This window comes from Saimiri boliviensis, chromosome 1, assembly GCF_048565385.1.
Source record: "Saimiri boliviensis isolate mSaiBol1 chromosome 1, mSaiBol1.pri, whole genome shotgun sequence".
In the NCBI taxonomy this organism is placed as follows: Eukaryota; Metazoa; Chordata; class Mammalia; order Primates; family Cebidae; genus Saimiri; species Saimiri boliviensis.
In genome coordinates, this window is record NC_133449.1 from 257,498,078 (window position 1) to 257,522,507 (window position 24,430).

The window sequence follows — 24,430 nt, forward strand, 5'->3', positions numbered from 1 at the left end:
CAGTTAAAAAATAACCTATCATATTAAAATAGGTGATATTTTAAATGTGACTGTATAATATTAAAATATAACTATACCAAAAGGTCACCTATCAAAACATTTTGTTTTTTGACGTATTCCAAGATGTCAGCTGATATTGACTTGAAATTTGAAGAAAATGAGTAAAATTAACAGAAACAGTTCAGCTCAGTTAGATATTTATTATCTAACTTAATACAAATTGATTGCTAGTTGGTTAACTTCTATAGAAGGAAACACATTTGTTGACCATGAGCTTGTGCCACCAGGCATTGTGCTTGACAACTTTCAAAGTTTGTACTTTTACAGTTTACATTATACCTGTTTCCTATCATTGCTTCCTACCAAAATGTTCAAAGGATTCATATTGTAAGTTGTCTATTTTTTCATATTTTTCTTAGTAATACATTATCTCCAATTATTCTCAGACTATTAAAGCTAAATAAATAACAAGTTTTCATAAACACTTTTTGTAAATGTTTTAGATAGATGGAATTGAAATTTTAGGCAAAAAATATGTATGTTTAGAGAAGTCTGGTACATCATATAGCAGCAAAAAAAAATGAAACGTATATAGAAATTCTCAGTAACAGTCAAGGTAAAATATAGTTGAAAATATAGTAAAGAAACATGACAGATTTTTAAAAAATAACTAAAATGTCTAAAATTGATTTTTTATTTTATGCAAACATGTATATGCTTATTAAAGGAACATGGATTAAAATAACATATGCAACTATACTTTAGTTTTAAGTCATGATTGATAAAGAGTATATTCTGTTCCATAACTATTTCTAAAAGCATATAGTTGTTATGACCATATAAGTACTGTTTTGTTTACTGCAGTCATGTAATGAGACTTCTATCCCTCTAATCTTTCAACAATATGATATCAATGCAAGTGCAATAAGGTTTCTCAGAAGAAATACTTCTTAAGGTTCGATATACCATTTGGGAAAATAAAGTCACCCTGAAATATCTTCACATTTCCTCATATATGGGTTGGGATGAGAATCAGAGGCACAGAGTAGCTATGACATATCAGTCCTTCTGGAAATCAAGTTTTGCTTTGTGCCTCCTGGTAATGTATACATATAACCATGAAAAGAAATCTGTTTTACTCTCTAGGGCAGGCCACCTCTCGCTATGTCTCAAAGCTCCAGTAAGTTGTAGTTGAGAAGCTAAGCATAGAAGACTGAAATGAGGGAAAAAGGAATTAGGAAAATACCTAGGAAGTGAATCTTCTTTTTCAATTTTTTTTTTTTTTTTTTTTTTTTAGAATTGAGAGATTTTATTGTTTCTAAATCTTTGGGAGTAAATCTAGCATAGATAAAGTTAATAATTCTGAGGAAAAACTAGTCAAGTAAAATTATGTCAGTTTGATATTGCCACCATAGCCAAGCACATAAACAATAGGTTTACATTATGCATGTCTTAAATTTTCATTTTAAATTTTATTTTTATATTAATCCATTTGTTCTACCTTTTACAAAGTGTCTATCTACTACTGTTAGGGAAGAAGTCTGGCTTTTCCCACAAGTTAAGGAGAGCTCTGAATTGATTGGGTTTCTAGAAAGACAGATCATATTAATATTTAAAAGTTGTAAGGACTCATTTGGAATAAAAGATACATCTGTTGAGACTAGGGAAAAAATAAGAAAATTATAAACATATGTTTGCTTGAAGGTATGGGGGTCAAAGTTGAGGGAATGCAAATAAAAGAGTATCTCCTTAGGAACAGATAAAACTAAACTGAAACTGAACAAGATAATCAGGGGCTTTGGGGAAGTGGAAAAAGAGAATGGGATGATGTTAGGAACAGGGAAATGAATAGACATTGCCAAGGGCCTCAACTAAGGTTGCTATCCCAGTAATCTTCCAAAGCTTAGGTATGGAAGGTGGCTGTTTTGATTAATCAGAAGTTGACTTTTGTTTGTTTTGTTTTGTTTTGTTTTGTTTTGTTTTTCAGAGAAAAATGCAGTTGGAAATGGACAAAGTCCTTAGTAAATGGAGATGTGTGGCACCTGGACATTGGGAGTTTGATGCCAGAAATGAGCAAAGTTATGGGTAGTGTAGGCAAATGAAATGAACATTAAGAAAACAAATTTTTTATATAGATGAACAAACGAAGTGTGAAAGTGTCAGAGGTTGGTGAGGAAATGAGGGAACTCACATCAGAACCTAAGACTTTTAGGGTATGAAATAACTGAACAAACTTTGAGAAAGCTACCAGAGAAGTTGAGGCGTTGATGATGGGAAGGTGATGGGGAGAGTCATAAATCTCAGGAAAAGCAGAGAAGTAGAGAAAGCATTTCCTGAGGTGGCTGAGGGTATTTGATAGTTAATTGGTTATGTAGGAGAAGTTTTGGAAGAAATAGTGGAAAGAAGAATACAGGTGAAAAGCATTCAAGAGCATGAGAATGGGACAATACTTTGAGGAGGTTGAAGAGTGGATTATTGGTTTTTGACTGTTGACAGAAGCTGATGGTTTTTAGATGTCCAGATGGTTGGACCTCTGAACGTTAAGGTAATCTCAGTCAGAATAAAATCCTAGTTAGAATAGGGGACTGATAAGATTCATCCAATAACTGATGATAATTGTGAGGAGTGTTATTCTGTCATATGAAGTAAAACCTCCTACACTTCGTACCTAAAGCATGGAAGGATGACCGATATGACTTTCAGGGCAAGAATTACAGAGGTGTAACAGGGCTTTAAAAATATTTATTTTATTGTTGATTAGGACTATTACATATTGAGCCCTTGAATATATGATAGCAGTAAAATAATCTGAGTAGCTATTTTTTTAAGATTTTGTGTCAGGATGCTATGTATACACTGCATATAAAAAATAAAGTAAGTCATGCAGGTGCCAGTTTATAAAGAGAGACAGAAGCATCCAACCTTGTTTTACACCTTGTTAAATACAATGTTCTCTGTCAATGAGCCATTTTTGGCCCATTTGATCCTCTTAATCTTACTTTGGTACTTACGAAGTTATATTAAGAAGTCTGGAATCAATATTGAGATCACACAAACCAACCCAGAAATGATCCCAGTCTGTAAAGTCAAAGACTAAGGACAGTTTAACACATAATACAAAAAGTCTTCAATTATTTTTTTGACAGTTTTTTGGTTAAGGAAAACAAAATTGGACAAACAAGCATAGATTAAGGTCACTAGTTTTATATACAAGCTATTAGAAAGACCCATGAATCCAGTTCATCATGGAAGCATTTTAAAAGAATTCAGATAATTTATGGATATCTGTTGTATAGTGTAGTTTAGAATGACCTTTTAAAAACAGGGTGAAATAAACTTTGCTCCTAGGAAAATATTACAAAAAATTAAACATACGATGAGCAATTCTGCAAATATTAGGGTAGGATTTGGGATTCTGACTTAAAATGTCTAAGAGCATTTTTCAGTTTTAGAAAGTTAATTAGTTATCCTATCTTGAGTTATTGGACTCCAATGAGATAAAATAGATAAAATTCTAAAACGATAATATTTTTAAAAATTTCAGTGAGAATTTGTGACCAGATCTTTCCTCTTATTAAGGTCACATGAACAGCACAATGTCCTGAGTTGAACAAATGTAAAGCACAGTGCATTCCACAGACTGTTTGTAGTCAAGATTTGGGAAAAAAAGATTTAAGAGTTGTTTAAAAACTTATTTTAAGTATTTTTTTTCAGTTGACTCCTAGAAGTACCACTTGAAAGTATATTGCTAGTGGGTGAGAAGAACCTTTCTTTCTGATACCCCAACCCTGAGCATGCAATTCAAGTTTCAAGTCAGATTACTTGGAAGATGGAAAATAATAATGAAGTTTTTGTTTTGTTTTGTTTTAATTCCCTTGTTTAATATACAGGAAAAAAGTGGTATGCTCTTAACACCATAAAATGTTACTTATGTCATTATTATTAAATTCCTTCAACTTATTCATCTATCTGGTAACAATTTACTGAGTGTCATTCATGGTGCCATTTTGCACGCAGTCAAGTTTTCATGCAGTAGCACCAAGACAACTGATTTATATAGAAATTTATTGTTTAAGGATGTCCACCTCATAGATGAAGAAAATCTAAAAATAGGAATTAATCAATAGTATTAGTCACTTGTTTAGTAAGGTGAATAAAGTCATACTTAGATTTATCCTACAAGCTGCCCTTATCAATAATAAGTTGTGGCTATGCATAAATTAGATCAGATGCTTCCTTCTTTAGTTAATCTATCTACAGATGTATGAGCTCCATACAAAAGTAGGATTCTCATTCCAAATCTTTCCTGAGTAAAGTTTTAAGACAGTCATTAATCTCTGTATTCAGATCATATGTAATGATTATGCCTGCCAGAGTATGTTAGTTATGAGGGCTCAACAATCAGATTGGACTGAGATAATGTTAACATTTACATATTCATCACAAGTAATGTTATATACTTTATATAATCTCTTTTACCAGTTAGATAAATAAAGATGAAGATCTATGGGTTTGACTAGTTGAAACTTACCTCTACTTATTAACCAGTGTAAAAATATCCAACTTGCTGATACCTTCTCCAAAGTTAAATTTTGGTACAGCTCCAAAGGTGACATCACTTTTGAACACATAATATTAATGCTCATAAGGGAGACTGTTTATAAAATTAATTACATGAGCTGTTATTGAGTACTCTAAAAATTGTAGAATTACTGTGTGAAGCCAGCACTAGCACTAGCTAACTAATATTATGGAATTGGGAATGATTGTTGTTAGATAGGCTTGAGTCTAGGCATTATCTTATAATAGATCATGTAAATACATAGAAGCAAAACAAAAAAGTGTTTCTAATGTATTATCAATGATCTTATATCCCCATTGACTTCCTCTATAAAAATAGTGGTTCTGTGTTTCTAGAGAACATTTTAGAGATAATAGGGTTTTCTTAAAAGAATTGAATAACTTAGTATATTATATCTTAATTCAGTAAATAATCTTTTAAGAGCCCATGAAAAGAATCTAATTTCCCAAAATGAAGTAAAAAATGTGAAAAAAAAGTCAGCTCTACTAAGAATGGATGCTAGTTCTCTAGACCATTCCATACTCCACTCTAAAGCCTGATAATTGAATGATGGTGACTGCCTATATGCTTATAATTTGTAGATTTTGCCATATTTTCAGATAGTTATTAGTCACTTCAAATAGTTGGGCTGAAAGGTGCCTCTGCTTATTAATTAGTGAAGTTTATATTCTGTTTTTTCCAGAAGTTTATATTCTACATTTTTACACAATTTTCCCACAAAACATTGTCCTTACCCACAAGACATTTTGAATCATATTCTTAGGATATATTAAGATATAAATATAAATTCTAATACCAAACAACAACAAAAATCTAATCTGTGGTGACTTTTTCCAACACTTATCAACAGAAAGCTTTTTTATAATGTTTTAATATATAACTTTTAACAAGAAATTATTGTTAGTACAGTTTCTATGAATTCAGTGATCAAGAAATATCAGAAGGAATAATACCAAAAGGATGTTTTTATGGATTTTCCAAATTTAAAACCAAAATAAAAAGTAGCTTACAGAAAAATAAAGTTCTTAATGCTGTAAAATAAATTTTGTGTATAGATGTCTGAATATCAAAATATGTGGTCTGTTGCCTTTAAAATCCACAACCCTCAACTTTCTTTTAAAAACAATTCAGAACAGTCTGTATATTCCTAAAAAGAATATTTTGCTCACTATAATTACTATGTCAAAAAGATTATTTAAAGAAATAATTAATGCTCATAGAAATACATCAAAGTGAAAAACATTTAATTAATGACAGATTTGGTTATTTTATAAAAGCAAAATCACAGATGACCGTTTACCTCTGAGTACTTCTGTATGTATATTTTAAGAATTATAGATGTTTTCTTACAAAGATACTATTTCTAAAACCAAACGTAATTTTTTTGTTTTCTTTATATTTTTAGATAATTTTTCAATACAAATGTGCCTCATTACTTCAAAAACACACCATTACTTTGGTGAATTATACAAAAAGTGATTCTAAATATCTCAAATTATTGTGTTTATATGCACTTATTCATATTTAGTTGTATTTATTAATGCAGTAATTCCTTAACAATTTTAACAAAACTTCATTCTACAATGTAGTTCTGCTCCCAAGTGGGATTTGCTGTTCTAGACTAGGTAATATATAAGCAGAAACCATATTAGCAGCCAGAGAGCACAGTAAACTGCTGAAGACAGGACTCACATTCCTAATCTATGTCTTGTAATTTCTAGTAAAATGAGTAGTTACAGATGTAAAGATGGATACCTGTTTCCATTTATACAATTCTGATGGATTATGTTGCTTTGTCATGTTTGTGTTTTCTTAAATAATCTAACCTACCATGTTGAACTTCATGAAAATACAAACAAGACAGGGTCACTGAAAAGTGAAGCCTGTACCATAAAAATACAAAAAGTTGATGGAAATAGTTATGATATTTTTCCTTTTCTTTTCTTTTTTTGAGAAGGAGTCTTTCTCTGTCGCCCAGGCTGGAGTGCAGTGGCGCGATCTGGGCTCACTGTAACCTCTGCCTCCCGAGTTCAAGCGATTCTCCTGCCTCAGCCTTCCGGGTAGCTGGACTACAGGCGTGCGTCACCACGCACGGCTAATTTTTGTATTTTTAGTAGAGACGAGGTTTCACTGTGTTAGCCAGGATGGTCTCGATCTACTGACTTCACGATCGGCCTGCCTTGGTCTCCCGAAGTGCTGGGATTACAGGTGTGAGCCACCGCGCTCGGCCAACAGTTATGATTTTTTAAAGTGATATACAATTGTTTTTAAACCAGATCCAGGTACCTTTTATCTCAAAGGCCTCTATTTTTGTTCAGTATCCACAATTAAAGAAATATCTCCACTCACATAGCTATAAATTTAACCACAGTTTATTATCAATCTTATTTCATATTTTGCAGCTGAACTCCTTTTACGAATGGTTTTCAGTCCTTGGATATCTTCTTTGTCTTTCAATTAATATAACAAGGGATGAGAAGCAGAGTAGAAACTACCTATCATGTGTGAATTTTGCTACCCTGTTTTAAAATAGCTTTGCTGAAATATGCAAAAGAACAATAAAGAGAAACTACTGGCAACATGGATGTTCTTTAATACATAAATTTATCTATTCATGTTATCTTTGTTGCTCATGAAACATAGTTGGCTTTAATATTCATTAAGTGGAGTGTCAACCTCATTGTAAAAATAAAGAAATGTAATCTGTTTCTATTTCTGCAAGTATTCCCATATTTTTATTAAATCGGTACTTAACACTACACAATAGCAATGCCAACGATCAGTAGTATGCTTGATTTTTCTTAAAAAATGATTATAAGGATTGATTTTATATTTTGGTCAACAGATATTCCACATGACGTATGATCTCGCCAGTGCAGTGGTGAGAATTTTTAATCTCATCGGTATGATGCTGCTTCTGTGCCACTGGGATGGCTGTCTTCAGTTCTTAGTACCACTACTGCAGGACTTCCCACCAGATTGCTGGGTGTCTTTAAATGAAATGGTTGTAAGTAATTTGAATTATTTTGTACTCTGACTTTTCAGTGTTTTGCCAAAACCTTTTAAGTAATTATGTTAAAATGATCTGATTTCCCTTCTATGAATGTTTAGAGACAACTTGATTTTGCTTCTATGAATATAAAATCGGATGTTATGTTTTGGGGGGTACAACTCATTTTTACTTATTTAATATGTCTTGAACATGTATATGTTACAACATCTACTTTTACATATTTTTTTCTGTGTATACTGAAGCATATTTTATTTCAAAGATACAATCACAAAAATATGACTGTGGTACAGCATTCTTTCAAAAATGTCTATAGCTCGGAATAACTCCTTATTTCTCAGCATTTTTTAGCATTCACTATTTCAAGACATACGATTTTAGGAATTGTAAAACATACAAAGACATGTACATCAGCATAGATACAGATTAAATATGTATGAGATTTTAGATACTAGCTTTTGCTAGGGAAAATAAGGAAAACTTCGTGGAAAAGGCAGTCTTTAAACTTAACCTCTGAAAAATATGTAAATATTTTAAAAATTACAAAATATAAATTTGATTTAAATAGCTAGGTATATTTGTATATAATTTTAAGAATATATGTTTTGATCTATATAATGCAACATTCAACACTCACAAAAGAATTAAAAGAACAGTGAATATTTTTAGTAGATTATCTATAAATCTCTATGTAGATATATATACACATACACACGTGTTCACCAATACTTGTTCTCTTTTTGTGTAAGTTCCCATATTTTCCTCCTACATTCCATTTTAATTACATTTTTACTTAATAAAGCATTGTTTAACTCTGAATAGCCCTTTTGATGGGCTATTTTTATGTATATTTTATGGTACATAAATTTTATGAGATTTTTACATTTTTCCCTTAGTTACAAATCAAATATTCTCTTTTTTCAAACAGTTCTACTATTGATTTCTTGGCTTATTTTTGTAGAAATTACATAGACAACTAAAGATTATAATTTTTTTTCTCCCAATGACTATAGCACAGGCTTTCTATTTGAAAAAAGGTAGTTTACATTCAAGGGAAGTATTGTTTTTTCTTCCTTTTCTATCTTCTTCCCTATGTTCCTTCCTCCCTTCCTTCCTTCCTTCCTCCCTTCCTTTCTTCCTTCCTTCCTTCTTTGCTCTTGCTTTTGTTTTTGCTTTTGTTTTGTTTTCCTTTGCTTTCATTGATGTTTGACCTGATATGTATTACATTTACCTAGATCCCACTTTCATTTCATTAATATTTGCTTATGTATCACTAAATCACAGAGAGCATTCCAGACCACCTTATCGTATATATTACTCCACTGGTTTACATCTTAGTAATAAGATATGAGAACTTCAGTAATAAGATATATGTGTTTAGAAACACACACACACACACATACACACACACACACACACACAATCTTATTTGTTATTTATATTTTTATATATTTCCCCACAATAGAATGTAATGTCTGTTCTCTTCTGTCCTTTATTTCCAGTGGTGTCTTAGTTTCTTTTGTGCTGCTATAATAGAATTCTATGGACTGGGTAATTTATAAAAAAAACAGAAATGTATTTCTCACTGCTCTGGAGCCTGGAGAGTCTAAGATTAAGGTGCCAGTAGGTTCAATTTCTGTATCTAAGATGGCGTCATGCTGCTACGTCCTCCAGAGGGGAAAGAAACTATCACATGGCAGAAAGTGGAAAGGCAGGAACATACTTCTGAAAGCCTTCTTTAATCCATTTATAAGAGCAAAACAATTATGATGCAAACATCTTTATTAGGCCTACCTCCCAACATTGTTGCATTATGGATTAAGCTTCTAACACATTAGTTTTGGAAATGACATTCAGACCATAGAAAGTGCCTAGAATAGTACCTGACACATTAATTTTTCTTGACTTAGTCACTTACAGTTGAAAGTTTATTTGAGAAATATTCTATATGGTAGTTTCAGTAACTAAAGAACAAAGCAAGAAGGAGTTTGGTTGGCTTGTTTTTCAAATCTGTGATGTCTACTTGATTATAGATCTGTCACTTTACTTATCTTTGAAGGAGTAAAATATATGGTAAAAATAGTAATAATGATATTTTTCAGGAGAAGATAAGGCAATAGCTTTATAATCTGACTATGGGTTGAGAGGATAGTATAAAAACATTAGCACTACTGCCAAAAGATGATTTATCATTGGCACCAACCAATATTTAATTTGGTAAAAAATGATTATTTTAAATTTTTTCTATGTATATTTCAGAAAAATACAAATTGTCATCATTGAAATTGTAAAATAACTATTTTGGGATGTCTATAAAGTAAATATGATAGTATAATTATAATGTAAGGCAATATACTACTTAATATATCTGATGATATACTCATTTATGGAAAAAATTATTGATCATTTTTCTTTAAACATGTCTATATGTGCTCAAATTTGTGTGTTCATGTGTGTATGTATGTGTGTAGTTTGTTTATTCCAACATAGCCAAACCTTTAATCTTTTTTTATATCCTGACATTATACAAAATATCTTTCCCGAATTTGCAATTCACGTTTTGTTGTTGTTTTTATTGTTGTTTTTGAGATGGAGTCTCTCTCTATTACCAGGCTGAAGTGCAGTGGCACAATCTCGGCTCACTGAAACCTCCACCTCCCAGGTTGAGGTGATTCTCCTGCCTCAGCGTCCTGAGTAGCTGGGACTACAGGCACGCACCACCACGCCCAGCTAATTTTTGTATTTTCAGTAGAGAAGGGATTTCACCTTGTTGGCCAGGATGGTCTCCATCTCTTGGCCTTGCGATCCTCCTGTCTTAGCCTTCCAAAGTGCTGGAATTACAGGCATGAGCCACCGTGCCTAGCCTGGCTTTTTTTTTTTTTTCCTGCAGATTTACATATGAAATTGGCTTTTAGTTTCTTTTGTGTTTATTTAACATTATTTCCATGTGCAAGTCTAATGTAGAGGGAAGGAACCAGTTACATATGTTCAAATATAAAAGCCATAACTTATTTTATTTTATTATTTCTATTTTTTGAGATAGGGTCTTGCTACATTGCCTAGGCTGGTCTTGAACTCCTGGGGTTAAGTGATCCTCACACCTTGGCCTCCCAAAGTGCTGGGATTACAAGCATGAGCCATTATGCCTGGCCTAATTTATATTGTGGATAATAGTGTTATGAAGGAAATAACCATAAAAAGAGCATTTTTGAATCAACAGAGAATCTTAATGGTATCATTTGATCTTGAAGATACTATTTTCCATTCTAAAGCTATGGAATTTTGGTAAATCATTTATTGCAATAATAGAAAGCAAAGTATATTTACACACAAAGAGTTATAATGGAGAAGTGAAAATCCAATATAAGAACAAAAGCACCCTGCTATAAGTGTTAATATGCTTACTAAGAAAACTGTCGTTTGAAGCATGTTATCTTATTTGTTCCTCACAGCAACTGAATGAGGTCAACATTATTTTGCCCCACTTTTTGGTTAACAAAACTAAAGTTTTTAAATGTTAAATGAATAGCTAATGTCACACAGCTAGATAATAAAACCGAGAATAAAATGCTTATATGTCTTACTCCATAATTTCTGCTCTAAACCATGTTGGACTCTCTTGTGCAGAATAGATATAAAGAACAATTAAGGAAGGTAGTAATAAGAGACAAAACCTATTAGTTAAGCACCGCAACTGCAGTAGTAAATCACATTAAAATTAATGTTTAAGTTTTGACACTAAAAAGTGGCAAGACTGATCTTTTGCGAGATGTAGAAAACCAAAATCAAGTTAGGAAATCAAAAAATTGAGAAGCCAGATCACGATGTATACAGGAATGTACTAATCTTTCTTGGGTTTGTGCTTAACCAATATGCTATGACATTAGGATCTGATTCTAAATTATTTATAATAAAGATTAGTGGGTCTAACAAATTCTTTATGTTTATTCTTTCTTCTTCATTGTATCCTTCCATCATTAAATGATTTTTATTCTTAAATGTTATGCATTACTATATATTTATATCCTCCTTAACTCTATCTGTACTTGTACCCATATTCTTATCTGTATCCCACTAGCTAGATGAGAAACTCAGTCAATGCTATATTATACTATATCTGTAACAGTAGTGTTGATAATTTAATATATCTATTCTTATATTAACTGTTTAATTCCATAAAAGTAGGTTCAATTCCTCCCAGTGAATTCCTTTGCAGTCTTTCTAAATTCAACATTAAAGTTTTTCTTTAATTATTATTTTTTAAAAGTCAGTCCCCAACCATGGTCAGTGCTATGGTTTAAATGTGTCCGCCTAACTTCATGTGTTGAAAACCTAATCCCCACTGCAAAAGTGATGGGATCCAGGATCTAATACGAGGTGATTATAAAGAGCAGACTGATCTCATGAATGGATTAATATTGTTATTGGAGGAGGGGGTTAGTTATAAAAATAAATTTGGCTATCTCCAGCTCTCTTTCATATGTGATTGCTGGCCCTTTCACACTTCTGTCCTTATGCCATGGTAGGTCACTTATGATCTGGGCTTCCCAGCCTCCAGGACTGTGAGCTAAATAAATTTCTTTTCATTATAAAGTACTCAATCTGTGATATTTTATTATAGCAACAGAAAGCAGATTAAAAGTGCAGGCTACTTAAATTGACTAGGAAGGAGATACTGACTTGCAATATGCGCTATGAACAGGAAGTAACTTTGCTTTGTATTTATATTATTTGTTTTTGTCTCATTCAAGAAATAAGTCTGAATTGTAGAATTCTATCTGAATGAAAATTTTGGCTATATCAGACAATTACTTTATAATAAGATTAATTTTATTCCCATGGCATTTTGTGTTTAGGTGTAAAACTCTAAAATTACATTAAGTTATCATAAATGAGATTGGGAATAATGGCTTTCTGTTAAAATTACAAGTATGAAATATTCATTTTAAGAATATTAGAAAATAAAGACCATGATGCATGTCAACTTGCATATTAACTTTGAACTGAATCTCAAATATCTGATGTAACCTAGGGAATGACTTTACAGAATAGATGAAGACAGATTTTCAGCTAAAGAGTGCATTCTTAGAGCAATCTTTCTTTAATTGAAGTCTATAGGTTTACTGTCAGAGAGTCCACATTTTCTACTAGCAATCTTATAATGTATGGTTACCTGTTAGTAATAATTTTGAAGGTTTTAACATAGCATATTGTGAACATAGGAGTATCTGAATGCCGTACATATGGAATCTGGATATGCTTTTGTAGTTGGAGCATGTTGTGTCATGAAGTGTTATGTCAAATAATTCTGGTTTATGAGCATAACAAATAAATGATACATTTATATCAATTGAAGACTTAATCACATATTAATTCCTGTACAGAATTTTCATTGTAGTCAAAATGGAGAAAAACCTGGATAACAGAATCAGTCATTCCATAGCACTCAGTTGTAGAATACTGTATAAAATCACACAATCTACAAAAACTGGCATTACAGCACTACATATACATTGTATGTACCTACTTGGTTTTAGCAAAACAGGATTATTCGTCACAGTAAATTTGTATTAAGATGTATTTGTTGATTGATTATTTTGTTGGTATTTGATTTGTAAAATTATGTTTGTTTTAGTTTTATACTTACATTTATTTGAGTAACATTATAATCATAATTTAAGGCAACTCAAGGGTATTTCATTGTAATGTTTCATTTGTTGTGATTTGAAGGAATCTGTGCATTATTTAATCTTGATAAGTGCTATTCTACAGGACAAGCAATTGGTCTTTCATGTATCTGCACACTAGATAGATCCTATACCAACTTTACATGTGTTGCTAACTAAATTGATATTGCTTATAATTAAAATGGTAATTATCAACAGTTTCCACATATTTTAAAAATATGTGGAAACCAATTATTCAATTATCCATTTAAGTGTTCTTCCTTGGATAGTTTTTGTTTTAATGATTTGTACATCTCAAGTTATTTTTTCAAAGATAAGTAATCAATCACTTGACCAACTCATGGACATACTCTAAATTGCTAAAGACAAAATCAATAAGCCTCTAATTCTCTTTATTCCTATATATAGAAGATACTAATTTCCAAAAAAATTAAGATGCATGAACCAGTCTAGCATTATCAAGAAAAAATTGATGTAAAATTGTCTATAATTGTCCAATTAGTAAATTCCATATGGAGAGAATAAGGGATTCAATTGTAAAATCTAGGTTACTCATTTTACTCCTATTTGAGACAATGTGACAGGAACACTTACTAACAAACAGATAGCTATGTGCTTTCCAAATTTCCTAGCTGCCTTTCAGTTAGATAGGTACTTGTCTGTGCTATTAATTAATAGTTAATGGCCTATGAATAGCACTATATTTCACTTATAGGTATAAGCATTGAAAAGCTGCTACACCAATGTCAGCTCTTTTTAAAATTATTTTATTTTTTTTTTCTTTCCAGAATCACGTCTTAATTTGAAGCTCACACATAACAGCCTATTCTAACTCATTTGTGCAGAAACACAGGGGGCAAAATTGGCAGAATTAAATTTAAATATATATCAGAATTGTCTCTACTCCTAAATCCTCTGATTTTATACAAGTCACTTGAGTTTCTTGTACTTAGCTTCTTAGCTATGAATTAAGTGTATATATTTTATTTTCTCATTTAGATGATTGAGCATTTATTTATTCCAGACATTATTTTAGGCACCACACATGGTAGAGAATGAGAGAATGTCCCTTCCCACATTAGGCTTACATTCTAACATGGTTTTATTTAAACTATTTTTTCTGAGTGCTGAAAATTATACAAAACTTGACAAAATGTAAGCTCAACAATGAATAAATTTATAATTCAGTGAAGTGTAAAATTATATGCCATAGCCATTAATAGAAATTTGAATTGAGAGCTCTAAAATGTGTGTACTATCCAAAGACACTTGAGCATGGGTCAAGGGCTGGTGAATTACTACCCTTTTTCTGCTTGCCAAACTGTGTTCCCTTGAAAATGAAGCTATGCAAGCCCATTTTTTTCTTCCTAATTTAAATACCCAGAGAGTACACTCTTAGTTCTGACTCACTCAGTGATGTTCTAGTAGTAGCCCTGTGTGGACTGAAATAAAATAAAACCAACGGCTAGGGAGACACAAAACAGGGAGACATTCATTTCAACTAGTATTATCTGGCTTTAGATAAGGAACCTTCAATAGAGTGGGGAATCAAGATACTTCAGGCATTTCTAGCTCAAAAACTGTATTCATCCCAATAAATGTGTGCTAGGCAGGCAGAGTAAAGAGAGCTATTTATTGATGTTTTAAGTAAATGATTTGGAAAAAAGAGCAATAAGTATTATTCATATGTAAGCTCACATATATAATTAGAATATGGAAACCCAGATAATTATTTTAGCTATTGCTGTTCTATTAAATATACAAGGGCAAAATTAAAATAGATTCACTTTTTGTTTACAAGCCCATTTAACTACTTAGATAATGACTGATTGATATAATATAGTCAAAATAATATGACTAAGAAACGGGGCTTAAAAAAAAACCTCTTAATTAAAAATACATCTCCCCATCTCTTGAGGTCCAATAATTTGTTTTGTTTTGTTTTATTGTACTTTAGGTTCTGGGGAACATGTGCAGATCATGAAGGACTGTTGCATAGGTATACACATGGCAATGTGGTTTGCTGCCTCCATCCCCGCTTCACCTAAATCTGGCATCTCTCCCCATGTTATTCCTCCCTGACCTTCCCAACCCCCTGCTGTCCCTCCCATGGACTCCCACAACAGACTCCAGTGTGTGATACTCCCCTCCCTGTGTCAATGTATTCTCAATATTCAACACCCACCTGTGAGTGAGAACATGCTGTGTTTGATTTTCTGTTCTTGTTTCAGTTTGCTGAGAATTATGGCTTCCAGATTCATCCATGTCCCTACAAAGCATATGAACTCATAATTTTTATGACTGCATAGTATTCCACGGTGTATATGTGCCATATTTTCCTTGTCCAGCCTATCGTCGACAAGCATTTGGGTTGGTTCCAGGTCTTTGCTATTGTAAACAGTGCCGCTATGAACATACGTATGCATGTGTCTTTATAATAGAATGATTTATAATCCTTTGGGTATATACCCAGTAATGGGATTGCTGGGTCAAATGGAATTTCTATTTCTAGGTCCTTTAGGAAGTGCCACACTGTCTTCCACAATGTTTGAACTAGTTTACACTCCCACCAACAGTGTAAAAGTGTTCCTGTTTTTCCACATCCTCGCCATCATCTATTGTCACCAGATTATTTAATGACCACCATTCTAACTGGTGTGAAGTGGTATCTCAATGTGGTTTTGATTTGCATTTCTCTAATATAATCAGTGATGAAAAGAATTTTTTCATGTGTTTGTTGGCCTCATATATGTCTTCTTTTGAAAAGTGTCTGTTCATGTCCTTCGCCGACTTTTGGATGGGTTTGTTTGTTTTTTTCTTGTAAATCTGTTTTAGCTCTTTGTAGATTATGGATATTAGCCCTTTTTCAGATGGGTAGATTGCAAAAATTTATTTCCATTCTGTTGGTTGCCAGGTCAAACTAATGATTGCTTCTTTTGCTGTACAGAAGTTCTGGAGTTTAATTAGATTCCATTTGTCTATTTTGGCTTTTGTTGCCAATGCTTTTGGTGTTTTAGTCATGAAGTCCTTGCCTATGCCTATGACCTGAATTGTTTTACCTAGGTTTTCTTCTAGGGTTTTTATGGTGTTAGGTCTTATGTTTAAATCTTTAATCCATCTGGAGTTCATTTAAGTGTAAGGTGTCAGGAAGGGGTCCAGTTTCTGCTTTCTGCGCATGGCTAGCCAGTTTTCCCCACACCATTTATTAAACAGGAAATCCTTTCCCCATTGCTTGTTTTTGTCAGGTTTATCAAAGATCAGATGGTTGTAGATATGTGGCATTTCCTCCAGGGGCTCTGCTCTCTTCCCTTGGTCTATATCTCTGTTTTGGTATCAGTACCATACTGTTTTAATTACTGTAGCCTTGTAGTATAGTTTGAAATCAGGTAGCGTAATGTCTCCTACTTTGTTCTTTTTGCTTAGGATTGTCTTGGCTATGTGGGCTCTCTTTTGGTTCCATATGAAGTTTAAGGTGTTTTTTTTCCAGTTTTGTGAAGAAGGTCCTTGGTAGTTTGATGGGGATAGTGTTGAATCTATAAATAACTTTGAGAAGTATGGCCATTTTCGTGATACTGATTCTTCCTAACTGTGAGCATGGAATGCTTTTCCATCTGTTTGTGTCCTCTCATTTCCTTGAGCAGTGGTTTGTAGTTCTCCTTAAAGAGGTCCTTTACATCCTTTGTTAGTTGTATTCTTAGGTATATTATTCTCTTTGTAGCAATTGTGAATGGGAGTTTGCTCATGATTTGGCTCTCTGTTAGTCTGTTATTAGTGCATAAAAATACTTGTGATTTCTGCACATTGATTTTGTATCCTGAGACTTTGCTGAAGTTGCTTATCAGTTTAAGGAGATTTGGGGCTGAGATGATAGGGTCTTCTAAACATATAATCATGTCATCTGCAAATAGAGACAATTTGACTACCTCCTTTCCTGATTGAACACCCTTTCTTTATTTTCCTTGCTGAATTGCTCTGGCTAGAATGTCCAATACTATATTGAATAAGAGTGGTGACAGAGGACACCTTTGTCTAGTGCCAGATTTCAAAGACAATGCTTCTAGTTTTTGCCCATTCCGTATGATACTGGCTGTAGGTTTGTCATAAATAGCTTTTATTATTCTGAGTTATGTCACTTCAATACCTAATTTATTGAAAGTTTTTAGCATAAAGGGTTGTTGAAATTTGTCGAAGGCCTTCTCTGCATCTATTGAGATACTCATGTAGTTTTTGTCTTTGGTTCTGTTTGTGGTGGATTATGTTTATAGATTTGCATATGTTAAACCAGGCTTCCATTCTCAGAATGAAGCCTACTTGATTGTGATGGATAAGCTTTTTGATGTGCTATTGCAATTGGTTTGCCAGTATTTTATTGAAGATTTTTGCATCTGTGTTCATCATGGATATTGGCATGAAGTTTTCTTTTTTCGTTGACTCTCTGCCAGGTTTTGGTATCAGGATGATGTTGGTTTCATAAAATGATTTGGGAAGCATTCCCTCTTTTTGGATTGTTGGGAATAGTTTTACAAGGAATGGTACCAGCTCCTCTTTGTATGTCTGGTAGAATTCAGCTGCGAACCCCTCTAGACCTGGACTTTTTTTTGGTTGGTAGGCTATTAACTGCTGCCTCAACTTCAGCTCTTGTTATTGATCTGTTCCAGGTTTCAACTTCTTCCTGGTTTAGGCTTGGGAGGGTGCAAGTGTCCAGGAATTTATCAATTTCTTCCAGATTTACTGGTTTATGTGCATAGAGTTGTTTGTAGTAATCTCTGATGGTAGTTTGTATTTCTGTGGAATCAGTGGTGATAGCCCCTTTATCATTTTTTTAATTGCATCTATTTGATTCTTCTCCCTTTTCTTTTTTATTTATCTGGATAGTGATCTATTTTGTTGATGTTTTTAAACAACCAGCTCCAGTATTTATTGGTTTTTTGACTGGTTTTTTGTGTCTCTGTCTCCTTCAGTTCTGCTCTGATCTTAGTTATTTCTTGTCTTCTGCTGGGTATTTTTTTTTTTTAACTTGCTCCTCTGGCTCTTTCAATTGTGATGATAGGGTGTCAATTTTAGATCTCTCCTCGCTTCTCTCATGGGCACTTTTGCTATAAATTTCCCTCTAGACACTGCTTTAAATGTGTTCCAGAGATTCTGGTACATTGTGTCTTCATTTTCATTGGTTTCAAAGAACATCTTTATTTCTGCCTTCATTTCATTGTTTATCCAATTGACATTCAGGAGCCAGTTGTTCAGTTTCCATGAAGCTGTGTGGTTCTGAGTTAGTTTCTTAATTCTGAGTTCTAATTTGATTGCCCTGTTGTCTGAGAGACTGTTTGTTATGATTTCCATTCTTTTGCATTTGCTGAGGAGTGATTTACTTCCAATTATGTGGTCAATTTTAGAGTAGCTGCAATGCGGTGCTGAGAAGAATGTATATTCTGTGGATTTGGGGTGGAGATTTCTGTAGATGTCTATTAGGTCTGCTTGGTCTAGATTTGAGTTCAAGCCCTGGATATCTTCATTAATTTTCTGTCTCATTGATCTAATATTGACAGTGGAGCGTTAAAGTCTCCCACTATTATTGCGTGGGAGTCTTAGTCTCTTTATAGGTCATTAAGAACCTGCTTTATGTAGCTGGGTGCTCCTGTATTGGGTGTGTTTATATTTAGGATCATTAGCTCTTCGTGATGCATTGATCCTTTTACCATTATATAATGCCTTTCCTTGTCTGTTTTGATCTTTGTTGCTTTAAAAGTCCATTTTATCAGAGGCTAGGATTGCAACTCCTGCTTCTTTTTGCTCTCCATTTCTTGATAAATCTTCCTCCATCCCTTTATTTTTAACCTATGCGTGTCCTTGCATGGGAGATGGGTTTCCTGAATACAGCACACCGATGGTCCTTGATTTTTATCCAATTTGCTAGTCTGTGTCTTCTGATTGGGGCATTTAGCCCATTTAAATTTAAGGTTAATATTGTTATATGTGAATTTGATTCTGCTATTTTGTTGCTAGCTGGATGTTTTGCCCATTAGTTGATGCATTTTTTTCATTGTGTCAATGATATTTACCATTTGGTATGTTTTTGGAGTGGCTGGTAATGATTGTTCCTTTCCTTGTTTAGTGCTTCTTTTAGGAGCTCTCATACGGCAGGCCTGGTGGTGACGAAATCTCTCAGCAATTGCTTGTCCATAAGGGATTTTCTTTCTTCTTTGCTTATAAAGCTTAGTTTGGCTGGATATGAAATTCTAGGTTGAAAGTTCTTTTCTTTAAGGATGTTTAATATTGGCCCCCACTCTCTTCTGGCTTGTATGTTTTCTGCAGAGAGATCCGTTGTGAGTCTGATGGGCTTCCTTTGTGGGTAACCCGACCTTTCTTTCTGGCTGCCCTTAGCATTTTTTCCTTCATTTCAACCCTGGTGAATCTGACTATTATGTGTCTTGGGGTTGCTCTTCTTGAGGAATATCTTTCTGGTGTTCTCTGTATTTCCTGGATGTGAATGGTGGCCTGGTTGCTAGGTTGGGGAAGTTCTCCAGGATAATATCCTGAAGAGTGTTTTCCAGCTTGGATTCCTTCTCTCCATCACATTGAGGTACACCTATCAAATGTAGATTAGTTCTTTTTACATAATCCCATATTTCTTGGAGGCTTTGCTCATTTCTTTTCACTCTTTTGTCTCTCATTTTATTTCTTGCCTTCTCATTTTATTTCATTGAGTTGATTTTCAATCTCTGATATCCTTTCTTCTGCTTGGTCTATTCAGCTATTGAAACCTGTGTGTGCTTCGTGAAGTTCTCGTGCTGTGTTTTTCAGCTCCATCAAGTCATTTGTTTTCTTCTCTAAGCTGTTTATTCTCATTAGCATCTCATCTAACCTTTTTTCTAGGTTCTTAGTTTCTTTGCATTGGGTTAGCATATGTTATTTCAGCTCTGAGAAGTTTATTACTCACCTTCTGAAGCCTGTTTCTGTCAATTCATCAGATTCATTCTCCATTGATCTTTGATCCCTAGCTGGTGAGGAGTTGTGATCCTTTGGAGGAGGAGAGGCATTCCAGTTTTTGGTGCTTTCATCCTTTTTGCACTGGTTTCTTTCCATCTTAGTGGCTTTATCTATCTGTGTAGTTGGTGACTTTCAGATGAGGTCTCTGAGTGGACATCCTTTTTTTGATGATGAAGTTATTTCTTTCTGTTTCTTAGTTTTCTTTCTAGCAGTCAGACTGTCTGCTGCAGAACTGCTGGAGGTCCACTCCATACAATGCTTGCCTGGAATCACCTGTGGGTGCTGCAGAACAATAAGGGTTGCTGCCAGGTTCTTCTGTTATCTTCATCCCAGAAGGGTACCTGCTGGATGTTGGCCTGAGCTCTCCTTTTTGAGATGTCTCTTTGGGTATATGGGGGTCAAGGAACTGCTTGAGGAGACAGTCTGTTCCTCATAAGAGCTCAAGTGCTCTGCTGGGAGCTCTGTTGTTCCATGCAGAGCTGCTGGGCAGGTACTTTTAAGTCTGCTGCAGCAGAACTCAAAGCCACCTCTTTTCCCAGGTGCTCTGTCTTAGGAAGTTTGGTTTTATTTATAAGTTTCTATCTCTTTGAGTATACAGGGGTCAGTGAGCTGCTTGAGGAGACAATCTGTCCCTTATAGGAGCTCAAGCTCAAGTGCTGCTCTGGGAGCTCTGTTGTTCTAGGTGGTGCTGCTGGGCAGGTACCTTTAAGTCTGCTGCAATGAAACTCATAACTACCTCTTTTCCTAGTAGCTCTGACCTAGATAGATTGGTTTTATTTATAAGTTCCTGATGTGCTGCTGCCTTTTTTCATAGATGCTTTGCCCCGCATGCAGGAGTCTAGTCACAGTCTGTCAGTAGAGGTGTTGCTGGGCTGCCACAGGCTCTGTGCAGCTGCTCTGTGAACTGCCTTGGTAGTGGCAGATAGCCTTGGTAGTGGCGGTTGCTCTTCCACCCACTGAGCTGGACCATTGTGGGTCCAGCTGTGCTTGCTGTGAAACTCTCAATCCAGAGTGTTTCAGATTGCTTGTTTTGTGGGTGTGGTGCCCACCAAGCCAGATCATCTGACTCCCTGTCTGTTCCCCCTCCCTTTCATTTGAATGAGCAGCTCTGTCTCCCAGGCATTCCAGGCACCAGTTGAAATGGCTGCCCAGATTTGTATGAGTTTTTGTGCGCCAAGCTACCAGCAGCTGAAACCACTGTGCTGAAATCTCCTGGTGCTTTTTGGCCTGGGAATCTCCTGGTCTGTGGGCAGTGAAAATTTGGAAATGTGGTGGACCCTCACCCTCTGCATTGTTCTTGCTGGGAACTGCACTCTAGAGCTGTTCCTATTCAGCGATCTTGAATCCCCGAGCCCAGTAATCTGTTTTAAATTTGAATTTCTATAACTTAGAAATTGTATTAGTCTGATAATTTTTTTAAATAAAATGTACTGCCATAACAGTTTTTTTTGTTTTTGTTTTTGTTTTTGTTTTTTTCTTTTTTTAGACTTAACAAAATGTAACTAATTTGCTGACAAGTCATTGTAGCTGTACTGAAAAAAAAAAATGCCTTCATAGCTCCTATGAGTTATAATAATAAAGTAGGTCAGCAGCCTGCTGAATGTTGTGATTCTCCTTTGCCATCCTGTCTCTGCCCATTAGCAAAGTCTGCCTGGCAACTGCTCTCTATTGGATAGAAACATGACCTCATCACAAAAGGGAAACATTCGAATACTGCATTCTTCCTTCTCGGATGTGGATTCTTTTATGGGGAAAACATAAGGAAATCAACTCTAATCTGATATTTTGTTTTCAAATAAAATGTGTATTTTGGAAAATTTTAAATTGAACTATAATTTCATCACAGAGAGGGATATGAGATATTGATGAGATTATATGTTGGCTATGGTGACACTGAGTTGCTTTAGCAATGGAAGACCAAGCTAGAAGTTCTAAACATGTTTTTTGTTTCCCCTTACATAGGTTGGCTCTTCAATTTTAAGCAACAAATAGCTAGAAGAAGCACTATTCATGAAATTACCTTACCTAACAAGTGGCACTTGCTAAAGTTGAAAAAATATATATTTTACAGTCGAATATTTCCTTCAAAATGATTGATTTGTTAACCTTAGTTCTCCATATATACATGCCATTATAAGTGTTGAGACTTTCACAAATGTAGTATAATGTATGTATAACACATTATCTCACTTATTTTAAAGGAAATGAATAAAAATAAATTCATTACAATTTTAAAGATGAAGACTCTGAAACACAGAATTGTTATTCCATTTTCATAAAGCCAGAGACAGATAGTATGAGAGCTAGTTATAAAATTTGTGTTTCCCCTTGGATTAAGGATGAACTCACCATACCATTCTACTTCATGAGCCCCAGATAACTTCATCTTTTATAAACCTTTGTCAGTTTGTGTTTATAGAAAATAACTATGAATCGGCTGCACTTTTTTTTTTTTTTTTTTTTTTTTTTTGAGACAGAGTTTCGCTCTTGTTACCCAGGCTGGAGGGCAATGGCGCGATCTCGGCTCACCGCAACCTCCGCCTCCCAGGTTCAGGCAATTCTCCTGCATCAGCCTCCTGAGTAGCTGGGATTACAGGCACGTGCCACTATGCCCAGCTAATTTTTTGTATTTTTAGTAGAGACGGGGTTTCACCATGTTGACCAGGATGGTCTCGATCTCTTGACCTCGTGATCCACCCGCCTCGGCCTCCCAAAGTGCTGGGATTACAGGCTTGAGCCACCGTGCCTGGCCATTTTTTTTTTTTTACCAGTCATCTACAACACATTTATTTGTATAATCCAGAAATTAGCAGGACCAAAACTGTAGCCATGCTGAACATTCTGAAGAGCTCAGAATGTTTATGAAAAATATGTGAAAATTCATTGTGTTTTGTATGTGTGTTGTGTTTTAGGGTTTTTCCTTTTACGACTGTCATAAATTCAAAATAATCTGGCAAAGAATAGCAATTACAATATCTTTTCCTGAAATCATCATATACTTACATTTCAAATAAAAATATATATTTTTTTAATTTATGTGAATTGGAATAAAATAGTAACATTGCCTTCAATCAGGGAATCAATAGAATAGCATACTAATGGTTTTTACTGTATTGTTCTGCTTACAGATATATGGATGTCAGGCAATTAATATGAACTTTTTCTCTTTCCAAAGAGTTCAGGACTATTATTCTCTTTTTAAAAGAGAGAGGCTTATATAGACTTGAATTATATGTGCTAAGTCACCTATTTTCAGATAATTTTCAAGACAAAATTATATAGTTGCTTTCCATAATGAAAGGCTCTCCACATTTTGCACTTTTTCTATTTGATCTCATTTTTATCCCTCCTGTTTTATGCCCCTGGTCTAATTATGCTACTCTAGAGATATAGGACAGAATCAGAATTGATATGAAGAAAGTCATGTCATAAATGAGGGATATAAGAAAGAATAGGAGAGACACTTTTTGAATCTTAACATGAACATTTTCATAACCCCATTGTATACACCATCATTTTTTAGAAGTGTTTGTTGTTTTTGAAGATGTAATATATTCTAATATGTAATTTTTATGATGAATTTGGTTTGCTTATTTCAGCTATTTTACATATGTTCTTATAACATATCAACCACTGTAAACATTTTATTAAATGAGATCTTAAAATATATAATAGACTAATTGGCCCATTTTCTTTAAACTTTGAAGGTTTAGATACAGGGACATTATGATTAACATTTAAATACTCTTTTGGGGAACAACAGACAGTGAAGCCTACTTGAGGTTGGAGAGTGGAAGGAGGGAGAAGATAGAAAAACTACCTATTGGGTACTATGCTTATTTCCTGGGTGATTTAAAAAAAATCTCTATATCAAACCCTATGACATGCAATTTACCTGTATAGCACACCTGCATATGTACCCTGGAACCTAAAATAAAAGTTTTTTAAAAATACTAAATTCTCTTCTAGTATTTACCATCTAGGTGCCTCAGAAACACAGCTCCAATCCAAATAAGAGTTCATCAATACCTGGCTCAGTTCTATATCCAATGTCTCATACCCTATGCATAGAGAAATAGGCACACCTAGCTGTGAACTATTATCATTTATTCTCACGCATAAGCTTGGTAATGATTAATAAATGATTACCATTTATTCTCATGC

At 34.1% G+C, this 24,430-nt stretch overlaps 1 protein-coding gene across 1 annotated transcript in view; it reads left to right on the forward strand.

Annotated features, from left to right (window-relative positions):
- HCN1 (hyperpolarization activated cyclic nucleotide gated potassium channel 1) overlaps nt 1-24,430 on the forward strand; it is a 392,978-nt gene that overhangs the window by 195,801 nt on the left and 172,747 nt on the right. Inside the window, exon 3 of the mRNA XM_039467436.2 lies at nt 7,428-7,589. Coding sequence (XP_039323370.1) covers nt 7,428-7,589 — 162 coding nt within the window. The remainder of the gene's footprint in view (nt 1-7,427; nt 7,590-24,430) is intronic.